This window comes from Haemaphysalis longicornis, unplaced genomic scaffold (assembly GCF_048455015.1).
Source record: "Haemaphysalis longicornis isolate Haplotype H1 unplaced genomic scaffold, Haemaphysalis longicornis Haplotype H1 scaffold_2, whole genome shotgun sequence".
Lineage (NCBI taxonomy): Eukaryota > Metazoa > Arthropoda > Arachnida > Ixodida > Ixodidae > Haemaphysalis > Haemaphysalis longicornis.
This window is the reverse complement of record NW_027526295.1, coordinates 233,503,983-233,521,208: the sequence shown is the minus strand read 5'-3', so window position 1 is coordinate 233,521,208 and position 17,226 is coordinate 233,503,983. Positions and strand designations below refer to the sequence as shown.

At 47.8% G+C, this 17,226-nt stretch overlaps 1 protein-coding gene across 1 annotated transcript in view; it reads left to right on the top strand.

Moving 5' to 3' along the window:
• Positions 1-4,331: 4,331 nt before the first annotated feature.
• Positions 4,332-17,226, top strand: part of LOC144170125 (neuronal acetylcholine receptor subunit alpha-10-like) — a 176,706-nt gene continuing 163,811 nt past the window's right edge. The window contains exon 1 of the mRNA XM_077699706.1: positions 4,332-5,104. Coding sequence (XP_077555832.1) covers positions 5,029-5,104 — 76 coding nt within the window. The 5' untranslated portion in view covers positions 4,332-5,028. The remainder of the gene's footprint in view (positions 5,105-17,226) is intronic.

Genomic DNA, 17,226 nt, shown 5'->3' with positions numbered 1-17,226 from the left:
GAGTAGGAATGTTTGAGGGGAAGCGTGGCAAATCAGCCACAAAATTTCCAGGTCAGATTTTATGTCGACAGCAGAACAGGGTATTTCTGGGCCAACAGCGATTAGCACACCACCTCCCCGGCCGCGTTTGCGGTCGGTGCGGAATAACTGAAAATGTGGTAAATCCGAGAGCACTTCGGCGTCAGTAAATTCATTGGTTAGCCAAGTTTCTGTTAGTACCAAAATATTGCTGTTGGAGGACGCCACAACGTTAAACACGAGTTGACACTTCGGCATGAGACTACGAATATTAGTAAAGATAACAGAAAAAGAAAGTTCATTTCGTGATTGGATTTGGTGGTGGTGCGGTTTAGTCTGCGGGCGCGGTGATCGCTATGCGACTTCTATGGCCGATTGTGATGCGGGTCAAAAATGTACCGTTTGGAGCCCATGTGCAAAGTTTTGAAGCGTATCTGGAGTTTTTCTGATTTCTGCTTGGCGAAAGCAACGAGATGACGACGGGCAGTAGGAACCGAGAGGGAATAATCTTCGCCAATGCTGAAATCTGTCCCTTTCAACTTTTTGGCATTTGAGAGGGTGTTTTCTTTGGTTTTGTAGAATGTCAACCTGACAATTATCGAGCGGCAGCGATCAGTGGTGTGGCGGCCGAGGCGATGCGCTCGGTCTATTTCTTTCGGGTCCATTTTTTTTTTCCAAGTTTTCAAGACAGTGGTTAATAATAAGTTCTTCTGTTTCAATATTTGTTTCTTTGGCGTTAGTATCTGGAAGGCTATAGAAGATTAAGTTATTGCGGCGTTACCGGTTTTCTGCGTCATCCAGCCGTTTTTCAAGTTCGGAAACTAAGTGTGTGGTTACGGTAGTGTCGGCTTGAATTGCGGCGATGTCAGCTCGTATGGGCACAATATTCTGGTAATGGCGTTCTAGTTCGGTCATGCGCTTCCCCAGATCCGACAATGTTTTGTCAGTTGTTAGGAGCTGCTTCTTTACTTCTTCAAAATCGGATCCGAGTTTGTTTTGGCCAGCGATAATTTTTCCGAGTTCTGCGAGGATTTCGTTCATTTCCGGACCAGGGTTAGTTTCAATGTCGCCGGATAACAACAAGAGTACAGAGTAAACAGCATGTAAACATTCGGCAAGGATAGCGACAAGACACTGTGGGCCCGGCAGCTGCACTCGAAAGTAATCACTTGATTTTTTCGCGTAGAGACTGCTGTGCTTACTAACCTGCATTGTTGGGATGAACGGGTAAGCGAACTGCATTGTGTCACAGCTGCCAAGCCCACAAGCTGATCCCGCTTTCCGAAGTAAGGCTCATGACTCTTTGTTCCCGTTCGCTTCTTTGTTCTTCTTTTAATTTTATTATTCTGTGCGTGCGTGTCAGTGCTAAAGTATAGAAGGTAGAAGTGTATCGTGCGGAGGATGCACCAATGAAGAACGCGGGTCCTTATTGCAACGAGAAATTTGTATGGAGTGCCTGCGTTTACTGTTGCATCCAGCGACTCCTAAAGTTTTTAACCTACACTAACCAATTATTTAGGGTGTTTCATCAAATTTTAAGCCATAAAATGGAGAAATAAGGCTATTTAATGCAATAAATAGGGATGAAAACAAAACTTGAGAAGTCAACTGGTAAGCAGCGGCAGCCCGGAGCATACTACGTGGACGTAGCCAAGTACCCGGACCGGCCCAACACGTACGCCGCGGCGGTGGTAGCAGCCACCACCGGGGCGCTTTACACGGCCGGCAGCGTCAGGGCCAAGAGCACGGACCAGGCCGAAGAGATGGCGATCGCATTAGCCCTTGCGAACCCAGAGTGCACCACAGTCATCAGTAACGCTAGACAGGCAATCTCGCACTACGCTACGAATAGTGTCTCCCTCAGTGTTGTGAGGGTGTGCGGGGCCCTACTCCCCAGACGATCAGCGGTGACTATTAAGTGGTTCCCGGCGCACGCCGGCCCGTTGAGCACGGGCGAGAACCGCAACGAGGAGGCGGCGGACCGGGCGGCACGCGCGTTCACCAGCCGCGGCGCGAGCCCGAGCCCCCAACTTGCGGCGGAGGAAGACGACGAGGTGGTGCCACTCACCACCTACAAGGACACCCTGGAGTGGTACCGGACTAACCGCTGGACGCTACCCCCACCCCACCCTAAGCTGACGCGACGCGAAGCAGTGGTGTTTAGGCAGCTGCAAACACGTGCGCTGATGACTCCAGTAATAGCTAAACACATATGCCCGGAGGTGTACCCCAGTGATGTGTGTGTGATGTGCAAGAAGGACAGGGCCACGGTGGCCCACATCCTGCGGGACTGCAGAAGACACCCGAGCGAGGCCAGTGCAGCAGAGACGTTCCCGCCGTACCTTGTCAGTGCGGCGGCGTGCAAAGACTACGTCATACAACACATGGCCGTCCAGCAAGTGTCGGATGCCCTCGAGCTTCAACGCCCGAAAGTGTCACCCCCACCCGGGGGTAGGCATGAGTAGGTGACGGAAGCCGAGTGGACGGCTGACACGACGTGAGGCCGCGTCGCGTTTGCAGGACAAATAAAGATGTTTTCTCTCTCTCTCTCTCGGAGCTCCCCAGCAGAAATTTTCATTGCAAAATGGACTCCGAACGGCACAGCTCTCTCTTCCAGCACACCATACCTGCGCTTGTGACATAGCGTCATGAAGACATTCACTGCAGGTAAACAGGCTGCCTTTACGTCTGCCGTGAATAATCTCATGACATCATGTCACAAGCACGGACACGCACGCGAAAAATAAAAATAAAACGAGAGCAAAGCAACAAACGTGAACAAACGAGCGTGAGCCTTATTTCGTAAGGCGGGGTAACCTGGCACAGCAGACGACAGACGATCTGAAACCAGGGGCCGAATTCTCCAAAAAAAAAAGGGTGTCGTTTTGAAGCGACGCGGCATTGATCAGCACCACAAAGGTCTTCCCGTATCTCCTATGCACCTTCCCGCCTCCCAAAGCGACGCCCCTACCCAAGAATGCATGCATTCGCATGCAAACACCACGTCGCTTCAAAACGATACTCCTGTTCTGGAGAATTAGGCCCTAGGAGGTGACTGGTATTGACAGCGATGAACCCCGAAATACTTTACCAAGATTTGTATGAGCAACTATACAACTATTTGTGGTCATCATAAACTATCAACGAAAGAGGTTTTCTGGTCCTCTGTTACCTCACTTGGCTCCTTCCTACCGTGAATCGCCATCGCGCGTTTTGTTTTGCATATCCCAGGTGACGCCGTCGTTCCAAGATGAGCTTGCGCGTCCAAATTGGTCGCCATTTTCCCATACTCGAAAATCGTTTTTTATTTATTTTCAGAATAAACAGGTAAGTACCGTCGTTGTTCCCGGTGGCAAACAAAGTAGACCACAAAATTAGACCTTCGTGTGAGGTTTGGGCGCGAACGGAGCGGCGGTTCGCTTAGAAAGAAATTTTAAGTGTTCCATTTATCGATGTAACGCCCTGTACACCTTGTGTTCACGGTATTTTGTATTAGAAGAATTCATTATTGTAACCATATAGGGTCTCCGGAGAACTGCAAACAACTCCCAAAAACCGGTGCTGAGAAGCTAGCGGGAGTTTGCCAAGATGAGCATTGCATAGAAAAAGGCATAGGCCCGTGTATGGAAACAAAATTGTCCTTCCTGAACCGTAACTGGTACAATTTTTTTAGTAGTTAGGCATGCGCACTGTTTTCTTTTGTTGTCATAGAAAGACATGTGCCGAGCGCTGTCTTCGATATCCAAGTCAAGATAGAAACTGTAGCAGGGACTGTTGTAAGGGCAAACCCATCGAAGATGACCCTGAACGTCACCATTTGTCTATTTTCCTAACCATCATTTTCTCTTTTCAATGTCAGCTTATCAGACGTCTGAAAACGACGTGTACTCAAAAGTGGGCTGGCATGCCAATATCTAGTGCCTTGGAATCAGCTTTCCCGAAATTACGCGTTCTGGTTAAAGTCACACGCACCCGCCGCCTGTAAAACACCAATCTCAACCAACCCATTGGCACCTCTCTGGCTTTTATTGGCCTCTTTCCACCCGCTCAAGAGCTCTTTCCTGCCTATATGCCCGCTCTGAGGAATCTCAGCTCGAAGTATCGCCACTTGCCTCTTACCGCAGCCCCCCCCCCCCCCCCCTCTTTTTTTTTTTTTTTTTGGTCTTCGTGTTCTGTCGTCCGCTTAACATTGCGCCCGCTTCTACGGGCGCTCATATTCGACTGAAGCGCCCCAGAGCGGAGTCGGGAGCAACCGTCTCCCCTTTCCCGTTTTTCCTTCCCCTCTCTCTCTCAGGGTCGTCGCGTGGTTGTGCGCCGATCCGCGGTTCAAAGCCCGTCCGTCGCCTCGTCCGCGAGGACACGCTTGCGCAGGGCCCCCCCAGACCGCTTTCGCTGCCGGCGACGTCGATCTGTTCATCACAAGTGTAAAAGGAAAAGTCTCGCGGTTGATCGCTTTCCCCACTTGTTACAATTTAAGCCACCTGTTCCTACGTGGGACCCAAGTTGAAACTTTCAAACTAAAGTTTTCCCCAAGTTTGGTGCGTGTCTTCTGCGTTCTCCGAACACCAAGATCACTTTGTCTTTCCTTGCGTCCGTGTTCTGTGTGTGTTGAATGTTGTGTTGAGAAAGTTGCACTTCACGCAAGACTGAACAGGAAGCCAAGAATCTTTCGCCGGAAAATATTTACCCTCGAAGTTAGAAGCTGCAACAGAGGGTGCACCCAAGTCAACGAAAGTCGTAGTATTGTTGGATTGTTCTTTCCGAGTGCGAAATCAACAGCGCAGCGCGTTCAGCGGTGGCGAAGATCTTCACGCCCGGCTGAGGAGACGTCGTGAAGAAGCTGCAACCCATTCGCAAAGTTGTGGGCAATACACAGCGAGCAGATGACAAACGAGATATCGTCACTATCAGAGGCGGCCCCCGCTCCGTCGGAAGCTGTCGTTCGCATGTTGCAGAGATGGTCGATGTTCGGCACCGAGACCTGAAGAAGGAGCTACCTACTGCGCGGCCATGTCTCGAAGAGGTTTGCTTCCGCCCGCCTTGTACCTGTGCGTCTGGGTAACCACGCTCGGAGCCACAAACCTAGGTAAGTGGATGAGGCACGGGATGTCCCATTTAGGTCTCAGAACTTGCCATACCAGCATTCGGCTTCATTCAGCATTTGTCATACCAGTGAGGCAGTCTCGAAACTTCTCAGAGGAGCAAACAATAGTCATTTGAAAATCACTGTCTTTATGCTTAACCTTCGATTTCACAAAAAAAGACACGTATGATCATAGTGAATGTAATATTGCAAACACAATGTTTTACTCTGCGACATTAATGGCTCATTAGCTACGGTCAAAGTTTGTATTGTACTCCTTCGCTGTAACTGTGCCATCAGCGAAGCAATGTAATTTTAAGAGGGTACTAGAGGATACGGTTTCTACAAGCCGTATATTTTCAATTTAAATTTGCATATAAGCAGTCTGCTTTGTAACTTGAATGCGCAGCTTGTAATACGCAATGCTTAACAAACAAATGCAAATGACATCTGATAAGTCCAGAAAACATCGTAACTAATAACACGTTATAAATAAGGGGGTACAATTCCTTCAAAGGTGGTTCCGGTGACTTTTCAAGGTTGACCTATTTCTTAAATCACCGCATTAAGCATTCATGTCACGCGTCCATTTTTCAAACCGTATGGCTGAACGCAAAGGGACTCCAGCGAATAATTAAAAAAAAAAAAGTTTGTGCGTCGGTACCCCCCTTCCAAAACTTCCCTTTATTCTTAGCATTACTGAACACTTATTTAACAGATACACATACATACCAATCATATTACTATTACTTCTGGTAGCAAGCAGCTCCAATATTTTCCTGCTCAAAAAAGAATGCTATGTAGAGTTTACCTGCTTAAACGCTCTAATTAAAAACCTTTCTAATAAACTACACACGTCGGATTTTATAGCTAACTAAGCCTTGTACAGCTCCGCTTCACAATATGAATCGTTCGCGTAGCACTTCATTGTCTCGCACACACAGCCTCACTATCGAACCCACACGTGCTACAGCACATGACGCAGCTAGACCTGCTTTCTGGTACGCAGGGTCGACCCCCGTGTCAATGTAGCAGTTGTCAGAACAGCTGCTTTTAGACAAGCACGTCGTACGATGATGCGGGGCGGAACGCCATGGAAGAGGACAGCGCCGCATATGCCAGCGTCGTGCGCTTTGTGGGTCGCGTTTGAGCCACTTATGACCCGAATTCCTTCGGTTACTTTTTTTGAACCCGTAAACGCTTTTTTTTTTTTTTTGTAGGAACAGGGGAAGAGGAAATGTTATGACACTCCCGGCCAGCACATAAGTGCTGTTTTTCTGGGCATTCCTCCCATCCTTTTTAATGCTACCTAACAAAGCTGCGAGGGAGAGAGAGATGAAAACTTTTATTCAACACCACCTGCCTAAACATTCTCGTGCGGCAGTTGTCAGCAGGATGAAGTGATACCCCGCAGGTTTGGAGCGAATAAAATGGGAACACAACAGGTCTTTTGACCTAACGCATAGCTCCAGCCGGCGTTCTATATATAGGCGCGAAAAAGCACTTGCTACGTAAAATATTATCAGACTTTCGTTGTTTCTACTGATTGTGACTCAGTAATGATGGTGGAAGACAAACACGGCGGCGTTATGGAGGCCCGTAGGCTTTCCACCGCCATTGAAGTTCAGCCGTCAGAAACATCAACGCATGCTGAAGCTTCTATCTAGCCATCACTACCGAACTCAAAACAGGTTAATTTGGGGCATAATGTAAGTAAAGGGTTCCACATCCGGCTTACAGGGGGGAAAGACATCGGCATGCGAAATATAGTTCCAGACACCAGAACAAACCCGGATCACTCCACATTTCTCCAACCCCACAATTACGGGGGTAGAATGAACTTGTACAGCGCACGTTACTAATTAAGCGCCGGGCATAGTAAAGTTAGTCAGTAAGCCACGCGCCATATGAACTACGTCGGAAAACGCAAGAAAAAGAATTCAAGGGCTCTTCTAATGACAAAGATGGTTGAAACGCGAAGCTTCGTGCCGCCTCGAACCGAGTAAAATCAAAGTCCAGTACCGTGAGGAACTCGTTTGTTGTCGTCGTTGTTTGGGAGTTGATGATGATGCACCTGCGCTTGGTGTGCTTTTGTAGAACGTCGTTGTGTAAGTTGGCTCTCCTGCATTGCGTTTTAGGCGTAACGATTTGGACTTTGACTTCGAAGGAGATTGAAGATATTGGCTCTAGACAGCGAATAGTTCCCGTTTCCGCTATCTTTCACTTTACCCACTGTCATCATCATCGTCAGAGAAAGTTGTCTTTCCTGCAGTGCTTTTTCGCAACGGTCGCCGTTAGTGAGGCAAAGGAAGCTTAACTTTAAAATAAGCGCATACTACAGTTAAACCTGGACGTGACGAACCTCTATGTAACAAATTCATGGATTGAACGAAGTTTTTCCATTACTCATTTCCAGCTCCATTGAAGCCCAAGTGTTTGCGACCTATATGTAACGAAACGTCGCGGCGGTTAACCTTGATGTAACGAAGTCGGCGAGCTGATCAGTGATCAGAGCTGATCTACGCCTCCGTCGTAGACCCAGAATCTAGACGAGAAGCTTCAGCGTGTTTCCACTGCCTGTTACGACCGAACAACGACCCGACCGATCGACAACGAACTACTAGAACTGCTAGAACTGTTGCGCGGCACCGACGGGAGCAGCAGCGTGGGGGTGAGCAGAGACATTCTATCCCTATTAAACTGTTGTCTGATGCCATCACTCGTCCTCACCTGTCGCTGTCCAACCCAAAGGGGACCCGTTAATGTGTAACGGCTTACCCACTAGCAAGACCATCACAGCTGCGCAACAGGAGTTCATCGCTGCTGAAAGTTCGACGGCCATGCGCAAATCCACGCACGAAGCGGACCACTCCCCAGCCCAAAAAGTGACATTTTTCTGCTTATCGTCTTTGTGCTAATCGTGCTGTGATAGGAAGGTTGCGCTGCGCGACACATCTGAGCCCCCCATCCACCCCCCCCCCCCCCCCCACCCCCTTCAAAGGCGGCGCGTGTTCTAACCGCCGCGTGTTTTCTCGCCTATGCGGGTAACCTACAGGATTTTGGCCCGTAAGCCGTGGCAGCCAACTATTTGGCAGATGTCTGTGAGTGACAGCTGCCTGCGCGGACTTTGAGCCCTCCCGTATATGCAGGTGGAGAACTTTACAACTAAACTAAAACTAAATAAAAATAAAACTAAAACCTTACAGTCTTTATAAAATATGCTTCTTGTAAGAAAATAATCTTCTGTACCATGGCGTGTGCAGGCCGACACGGCGCTTCGATTAATTGTGAATCTGTGATGAACCGCCAATCAACCCATATAACTTTTACGCCTGATAAAATCCGTTGTATAATACTAGACATCAAGCCAAGAAATTAGCTTCCGGAAAGCGTAAAATTATGCATAATTTATCACTGATCAGAGAACGTAACATGGGCTTTGAAACTTTTCGCATATTAAACCGGAATCCTTATCATCATCGTCATCATCATTAGGGCCCCAAGGACGCAGTAGCCCCGGGCCCCAAAGTTTCCTAATCCGGCACTGCTCGCACCGCAAACTACCGCTCTTAAAGTGTTGAGGTGCCAGGCCGTCCTGTCCGTTTGTAGTAGCGCGTCTCCACTTTTCTCTGTGGTATCGGTTCGTCTGTGATGAGCGCTGCCGCTAGAAAATAAAAAGTTGCGCCTTTTTAAAAAAAAGCGCACAATTTTAAATGCCGTCTCCGCTGGCGCGAAAGAATAATGTTGCCACCTGGTATGGTATCCCAGCTTGCACCGCCTCAACATTCTTGAGTGTGGTGAAGAGCACCAAGTCCACAAAGAGGCACCCTTACATCATATGTTTGGTTCTTGTAACGCGCTAAGACTCTGAAAAGTGTCAAAAGGCAAAAGCGATGCTTAAGTTACCGTTGTTTATGCGGGGGCAAGTGACCTTGCTTCTTTGGAGCGCCTTGCAGTGCCTAAGCTGATGCGAAAGCAGGAGGCGCAACTCACGCAGTTTTTCGCGGGGAAATAAATCCATGAATGGTGAGTTCACCTTCACAGATTTCTCGCATTTTGGCTTCGTTTCTGCTTCATTCCCGCGAGCCTTAACTCGAAACCTGCACGTAACGAAAACCTGAATGTAACGAAAAATTGCGAACTTTTTCTCAACTTCGTTACATCCAGGTTTAACTGTATACTTGGCTAAGCGCACATACAAAGTTGGGTACAAAATTCCTCTGGCCTGCGGGCAGTGTTTTGTGGGCCCGAGCGGAGCGTGGATTGAATTATATATTAGGGGCACACGCATAATCTCATAAAGATTCTCTTGGAAGCCATCAACCCGACCACTGCTTTGAATGCGGTTGCGCGCCTTTGCTCGATAAATGAGTGATTATAAAGCGATCCGAAGATGAAAAGGCAGGTGCAACTTGCGAAGCATTCGTAATCGCAACAACCCAGTAGCGCTGTGTTACAAACCCGCTTATTTGCCTACACAATTTACTTAGTTCTCTCGCCTACGGCTATTCCATCTGCTTCTGACTGTTTCCCCTCGCGGCGTTCGTATATATTCTGCACAGTCTTAGCAAGAAATATTTCCCTTGTTAGTCTGTGCCTCGTGTCATCTCGCTTCCTCTGTCCCGCCACTTCATCTTGAGCTGTTTCGCAAAACAAGCGACATGTATACCAATCGACCGAGTTTCTACGCTCTTCGAAGTCTGAATTCGTGACGACAACTGCGACTGACAGGGATTCCGTGAAGGGTGCAGTGAAACGTGAGAGGCTGCACTCTTCTCGTAGTCCAGTTCCCTGCATGAAAATCCGCACGTCGGAGGAAGCATCAATGCCCTACATTTACCGCAGTTCTTTTTTTTTTTCTTTTAACCTCATTATGGCTTTTCCTTTCGCGTGCCAGGGACGGTGCAACTATAAATTCGATTTCTAAAGCAAACGCATGGTTAGTCAGAGGTACATAAACAGCCGCAAGCTGAAAAAAAAATATTAACCCGATTCCGGGATGTATTCAGGAAGAGTTTTATTTCACTCAGTGTCGCACACAGCGGACATGGTGTTCGACGTTCACTAGCAACAGCAACGGGCAAGTTCCCTGTCAAGCATTGGTCCTCCAATAAACCTCAAGTGCTAGGAATCCATCTCCTGAGAACATGTTTACAAGAGCCACGAAGATGAACGCAACGGAAAGAGGACAGAGACGAGAGATGTGTCCTCATGTGGAGAGCGTGTGTGTGTGCGTGAAGAGGGGGGTGGGGGGGGGGTTGTTTTCATACGTTGTCGAGGCAGCGCAGATTGAATTGAAAATCCATCGGTGCTCATCCGTCGTTCGCATCGCTGCCGCCGCCAGGCAAAGGCTCCCCGGACTGAGCTGAGCCCTTAGCGTCTGCGCTAGCACAAACACAGCTCAGAACGGACGTTTCACCACTGAATTGTTCTAGGATTTTTTTTTTTTTTTTGCCTTTACTTCGTCAGAGTAGCCCTGGTGTTTTCCAAACCTTAACGCTTTGCTGCACTTGTCCCCTCTGCAATTCGCTGCCCAACTGGGAAGCCAGTGTCAAGCCCAAAAATTTTCCTCCTTCGAAAGCAATAAACAGGGAGGCCAAAGTCCCCCTAAATCAAAAAGCTCACGAGCGACTACATGCAACTCTAAACCTGTACTTAAGCACCCTTTACAAAATGCGTCGTCCAAATGCAAGAGAAGAAAACATGCACGAAACATTGTCGATGTATTTGAGCCTCTTTTTCTGGCACGGAAACACTCACTGGTAGGGGGGATTCGTGTATCTATCCCTGAGTGCGTGTTTTGGTTAGCCCGCACAGGTTCACTGTGGGAAGGCACAGCTGTGCAGAGAAGGTCAAATGTATCATTCTCTCTATTTCGCTCTTGTTATAGGATCTATAAAAAGCTGGTTTGCACGTGTTTAAATGGCAATTTTGTCGACAAAAACGGTGAGGGAAGCGGCCACGACGGAGTTTCGATTTGGCCCAGTTGATAATCAGGAGGCACGCTTTTACGTTCTTTTTAAGCGGGTGGGAAGAGAAGAGATGGGGGTCGAGTGGGCGGTATGGTGCTTTAGTTTCCACGGTGTGCGGTCGTAAACACGCCACGCGGTGTTTTTGACATTTCCCTGAAATCCCTTTCGGCAAGCACCCAGGTTTGAGCGGAACAGCTCTCAGTATACCCAAGCTGCCTGAACGTAAAAATAACAAAAAAAAAAAGAAGGCAACAAATTTTCCGCGGTTCAAGAATTGTACGCAAGCTGCGGTTGCCATTTTATATGCCGCGGCGTCACAAATTCGTCGTTGTCCCAGCATCGTTGACCGTCCGCGCTTTCCGTAAACCTCAGAGCGCTGTGGTTGTAGCCCCGTCGTAAACTTTAGCAGCGCCACACAGTTCGCCACACCATGTTATTTTCTTGCAGACCAACCCATAATAGTGGCGCGGAGATAGATACGATTTCCGGAAATGTTAGAACCACTGGTTTCCCGTTTAGGGACATGCATAAACGTTCGCCGCTGGACGGAGTGATTACAGGCCCGAGATGTGCAAGGAAATTTGTCTCTGCATTGTGCCTATTTTCCCGCCGTGTTTAAGAAGCACGCGCTTCTACTCTCGCTCTAAGATTATGGGCCGAAACTGGGAGCCTACGAAAAGCGGTTCGTGCCACGCGCTTTGCCTTTACCGAGAGAGCACATCCCGCCATCCGTACAAATGAATTACGTACCTCTCAGCGAGAAACGAATGACGCTATCGAGCGAGCTATTTGATTCATTACCTCTGCTACATTACAAAGGACTCTCATTTCAGGGAGTATCCGGCGACGCATTTCGGGCGTGCTCGCTATACACGAGGTAGCCATAGTTTTCGAGAAACGCGAACTTTATAAATGGGCAGCGCTACCATTAATTTGTGTACCCATAATGAAAGTACAGTTTATACGTTTATTAACCGTGCATCTAGCATTTAAATTATCCCCCAGAAGGTGTCCTTTGTCTTTTTGTTTAGAGGCTGGTCTTGACGACTAGTTGACATTTAAATTTTGGCAACTGCCGCTCCTTAATTAAAACTTTTCTGTCTGCACCGTTATAATTTTTTCGATTCATTTACACTTGCACTGGTATCTGTGCAGCGGAAAAATGCTGTATGAATTATTCCTGCAAATAAATAAATGTACACTGGAGGTTATGTACTATCGTAATATATTGAAATACGAACAAAGGTGCGCGTGGTTTTTAGTACATGCTGCGCTCCCTGGCGACGGGCCGCGCGGGCACAGCAGGAATACGTTTGGGAAAGCCCTCTGGTAACTTATTCTTACAGCGCAGGCACAGCCCTTCTTTTAGAATGCGGATCATATACTAAAAACCACGCGCACCGATGTTCGTATTTTAATTTGTGAACTTTTAGCTCTAGCTATAATTCTAGCTTTTCTTCCAGCCTGCGCAGTTTGTTTAACTGCGTAGGCTGGAAGAAAAGCCAGAACTAATGCACCAGTGATGTACATACTCAGCATGGCCGTTCAGATTAAAGGGGTACTGACACAAAATTTTGAAGGTGGGATAACTTCGGAGATAGATTTGTGTGAACACACATACATCATCTGCAAAATATCAGCGGCGAATACAGCCTAGAACATATTTAAAATCAATTTTAAAGTGTGTGAAATGCAACCGAGCAGTCAGCAGAGGACCTCGCGCAATGGACATCCCGTGGATATTTTGTAAATAAACAACATCCAAACACGTCACGGGTTTGTGTTTGCCGCTTCCGCACTGCCAGCGTTTTCCGCCGGCTCGCCCGGCTCGCCGCTCCAATTGGAGGGCGGAGCTTCTGCTCGCGAGAACGAACGACCCGATCGTTGGCGGCGGAGGCGCCGTGATTTCGTCGGCTCATCGGGCAGCTGGCCGCGACCTAAGTTGTACAGCGATTCCAGGCACTCTGTTTTTGTTACTTTTTATTTACATTTGACGAGAAAACGCGCCGGAGACACGAAAAGCCCACTGAGTGAGCCGCACGGTCGCTGTGCAGGCGGCGGCCACGGCCGCGAAGTGGCGCAGGCCGGCGCAGGTAGCTCGAGAGATAGCTTGTTACCGCTGCACGAAATTGTACCCAAGTCCCAACCATGGCAGCTCATATGAGAAAGGAGTTAATGATGCGATGGCGGGTTGCATTAAAAAAATTGGCCGCGTATCTGCTCCTTTCGTTGCAAATGCCGTCAAAAGACGATAGTCTTTATCGGATTTTGCGAAGTAAATGCCGCCCTTCGCATTCCCGCTCACCTCTCATGTTGTTCCTGTTGCGTCGCGCTCTCCCCAAGGTAAAGACGCCAAAGGTTTGTTTAAATCATTTTAAGTTTCCCGCGTTCCACTTCTCCAAACCGGGTGTCTCGATGCGAACGCTGCCGTACGGCGAAGACGCGCGTTAATCGAGGCGCTCTACTTCAACGTTTATAGAACCGCGTTTCCCTACTCCACGTGCGTTGCAAGCAGAACGTGTAATCTATCTAGTGGAACCTTGCGTAACTGTTGCCGGTTGATTTCTTAAAATGGCGCCAGAAGCTATAGTGGCGCGGGTGACAGCAGGCGACGGCGGAGTGAATTCTTTTTCTGCAGTTGATGAAGTATTTAATTTCGCCAAAGTCAAGCATGTTTGATTTTTTTATAAAGGAACACTGCAAATATCACTTCTGCATTGATTTGTTGTCCCATATTTGCGCAATGTCTTGTTTTTTAAGTGCGAATGCACTTCTTAAGCGAGCCTGAGTCGTCCGCCGCCGTAGTCCGCATAGCAACAGCTGCGGGTGCGCGCGCTCCTCGTCTTCCATAGCAACGGGGGGAGATGGGCGCGCGCTGCCTGGCCGCGTCCCCATGGCTCATTCTTGTTGTTGTTCCTGCTGACATGGCACATACCCACGTGGGGGATTGGCCAGGAATCGGGCGTGAGAAGGGCTAATGCACCCGCTTAAAGGAGTACTGACACGAAATTTCAAAGCTGAGATCCGCTCTAGCAATCAAGTAAAACGACAACACAAATAGGTGTCTGTGAATAAATGCATCTTTCTTTCTTTGTAGTTGTGTGTGTGTGTGTGTGTGTGTGATCTCTCTTTCGCGAACATTACCGAACTGCGCAAATTCAACTCGTGCATTCGCACTTTGACATTCTTCCCCTCGGGGAAATGCGGGGAATTTTCTTCAACAATGTTGGCAAGAATGAACATTACACCGGACATAGACGGGTAGATTTAGCTGTGACTATATAAGACTATTGCGCAGGCATTGTTTTGCTTTGGCCGGGTGGCTGAATCGAGTCACAGACAGACAGACGGACAGACAGACATACAGACAGACCAAAATTTCTGGGTTTAAGTAGCCCAAGAAAGACTATCGTCTTTAAAATTGTCATCTGCACCGCTTACGAGAGCGGCAATCGAATATACGCCGCAGTGCTAAGCCGAACACATCTATAGGCGGACCTGTAGGCAGACCGGCCGGCTGCTCCCAGCACGCGTCTTGCCACCCACTGTCTCGAGCGTCGCGCGTCGTTCTTTAGCCGCGGTAGCATTTGCACTCGCAGCGCCTGCGTCACGTCCACGGTCGCTTTTAATTAAGCGGCTCACAAGATCAGTACATGGGGGCGTTTGCAGAAACTGCCGGCGATGCGGATTCGACAGTGCTACAGCAGCTCTGCTTTGTGATATCCCCCCCGACGATCACGTGGTCAGCTTTGTTGACACAAAATCCATCGTTTCGCGGCACTCGCTGAAACCAAAACTGCGACTGCCGCATTGAAAATGCCTCTAATTAAACAACCGCTGCACGCTGAAGCAAATGAGGTTTCTACAGGTGATAAGTACGTCACTAGCTACTTATCGCAACAAAAAAAAAACTAGATGCAAAATTTTTGTGTCAGTGCCCCTTTAAACAATCTTTCTTTTGTACGCCATTTCGTTGCAGTAAAAACATCATGGGGCGATAACCCTAATGGGATTTTTATTACACAGCAAAAGCTGCTGACGTCCGCCTAGGTGAGTATAATGATTCTATAAAGGCGATATTTTAACACTACAACCTAAAGTTGTAGTGTTGTAGTGTAGCAAAGTTGTAGTTGTAGTGTAGCATAACATCCAGAGTGCAGGAATATGGCATGTGTTCGATTGTGGATTTGGGGCTGAAGCAGGTAACATTCCCGAGAGAAAGAGAGAGAGAGAAGGAATTTCTGCGAATGGGAAAGGGCTAATGCCTTATTAATTGTTCTGGAAGTTGTTTGGAGAATAAGTTCGTTCGAGGGGGTCAAAATGCACTCAAACTCTCCGCACACGGACCACAAAGATATGTCAATTTCCAAAAACCGGCGCTCCAGCCGAAGCTCCACAGTGCCATTAATGATAATTTCACATCCTAGATTGGTGAGATCTATTAGGAGAGCACGTTCACGTGCCTAGTGGTCTGTAGCGAGTCGTGGACAGTCTCGGAGAAAATGGTAGGTTGGGGTCTATAAATAGTATAGGTAGATAACACCTAGTGACATATTTTCCCGTATAGCATAGGTGGCTCATGCAGCGAAAATATGGCCTCGGTGTCAGGAGGCAAAAAAAAAAAAAAAAAAGAACCATTGGCTGCGGCGCGTCATGTGGCTTCAAGTGCGTGCCATACGTCTCAAAAATAAAAATGAAACACAATAAAATGGAAGGCGCGCGACGGCGCCATTGTTGCGAACGGGCCAGACCAACTGTTGGCCCTTGGCCCTTGTCACGCTTTGGCTATATAGACGTGATTTCAGAGCACGCAGCGCTGAACTAACCCCAAAATAAATAAATAGATGGTGATGCCTGAAAGATACTGGGTGCTCTAGTATTACATGACACTAGCATTGGTGCTTCACAAGTGAATATTGGTAACGCTAATATCAAAAACGAATTCAATATCCTCATTGTCCAAGTGGATATTGAAGGAACAGGAGAACGTTTTGGTGCCTTTTTGTTTTCTTAAAACTCTGATTCCGCGAAATGCCTCTTTACGTAGCAGAGGAAGCATACTCTCGAATTTGTTTTTGTTTTTAGTTTGGGCCACGGGTTTATGCTGCGGCTACTGGTTAGTGATGAAGCATCTTAGTGAGTAGGTCCACACTTAATTACGGTGATTTGTAAAGCACCACCCCTTTATGAAGTGAACAAAGTCGGACAAACACCTTTCATCGAAAAAAAGTTATGATTACGCCGCTCTCTATAAGAAAACCTTATGGTGTAGCAGGCGTTTATGTACTCACTATTTGGTTCCTTAAAACAACTAGCATAGGAAGCCCTTCCCGCGCTATATTTACCTTAGGGTCTAGTTCTTCATATACTAGCACCTATTTTAAGGCACTTCGTATAGCCCTGCCGCCAACGTCTGTACGCACGACCCTACATCATCGGTTACCAAAAATCACATGGCTTCATTGCGTCAAGGTACCGCCTCTGACCTTTCTATCCGCTCTGGTTTGGAATCTAAACTCTCCCCTTGTATATATATTTTAACTAGCTCGGTTTTTTCTAAGGCAGACACTCAATGAACTATATTTGCACGCGTTTGTTTTTCTTAGCTGGAGTAGAGTGATACGGTTCGGGTCTCTTTCGGCACAATTTCCATAAAGCTTCACTGCTCAGAACTTTGGGAATCCACTTTTTCTAGGCAATCCCTCAATTCATTGTACTTTAGCGCACTATTTTTGGAGCCTGGGGTAGGGTGTACTTCTTGGGTCGCTGTCGCCACAGCGTGGAAGAAAAACCGTTTAAATTTCACTGAGAGTGGTACGTCCTGAGTCGCTTTTGGCACAGTGCACATAGAGCACTCCCCAACTCACTTCTTGCAAGTCAATCGCTCACTTTATTTAACTTACGAACATATTTTTAAAGGCTGGTGGGAACGGTCTGTCGAAACAGCATGCATGAAAAAACACAGTTGATATTTTGGAAACAACCGAGTCTTGCACGTAGTCATTCAGATGTGAACGGGCAGGCCACGGGAGATATAAGAGAGAATAAAACGGCAGGGGGCGAATAACGCTTTATTGCCGATAACTGCGGGTTTATAGAGCGGCTGGGCGAGTGACGTCACGATCACGTAGGAGCGAACGCTTTTGCGCTCGT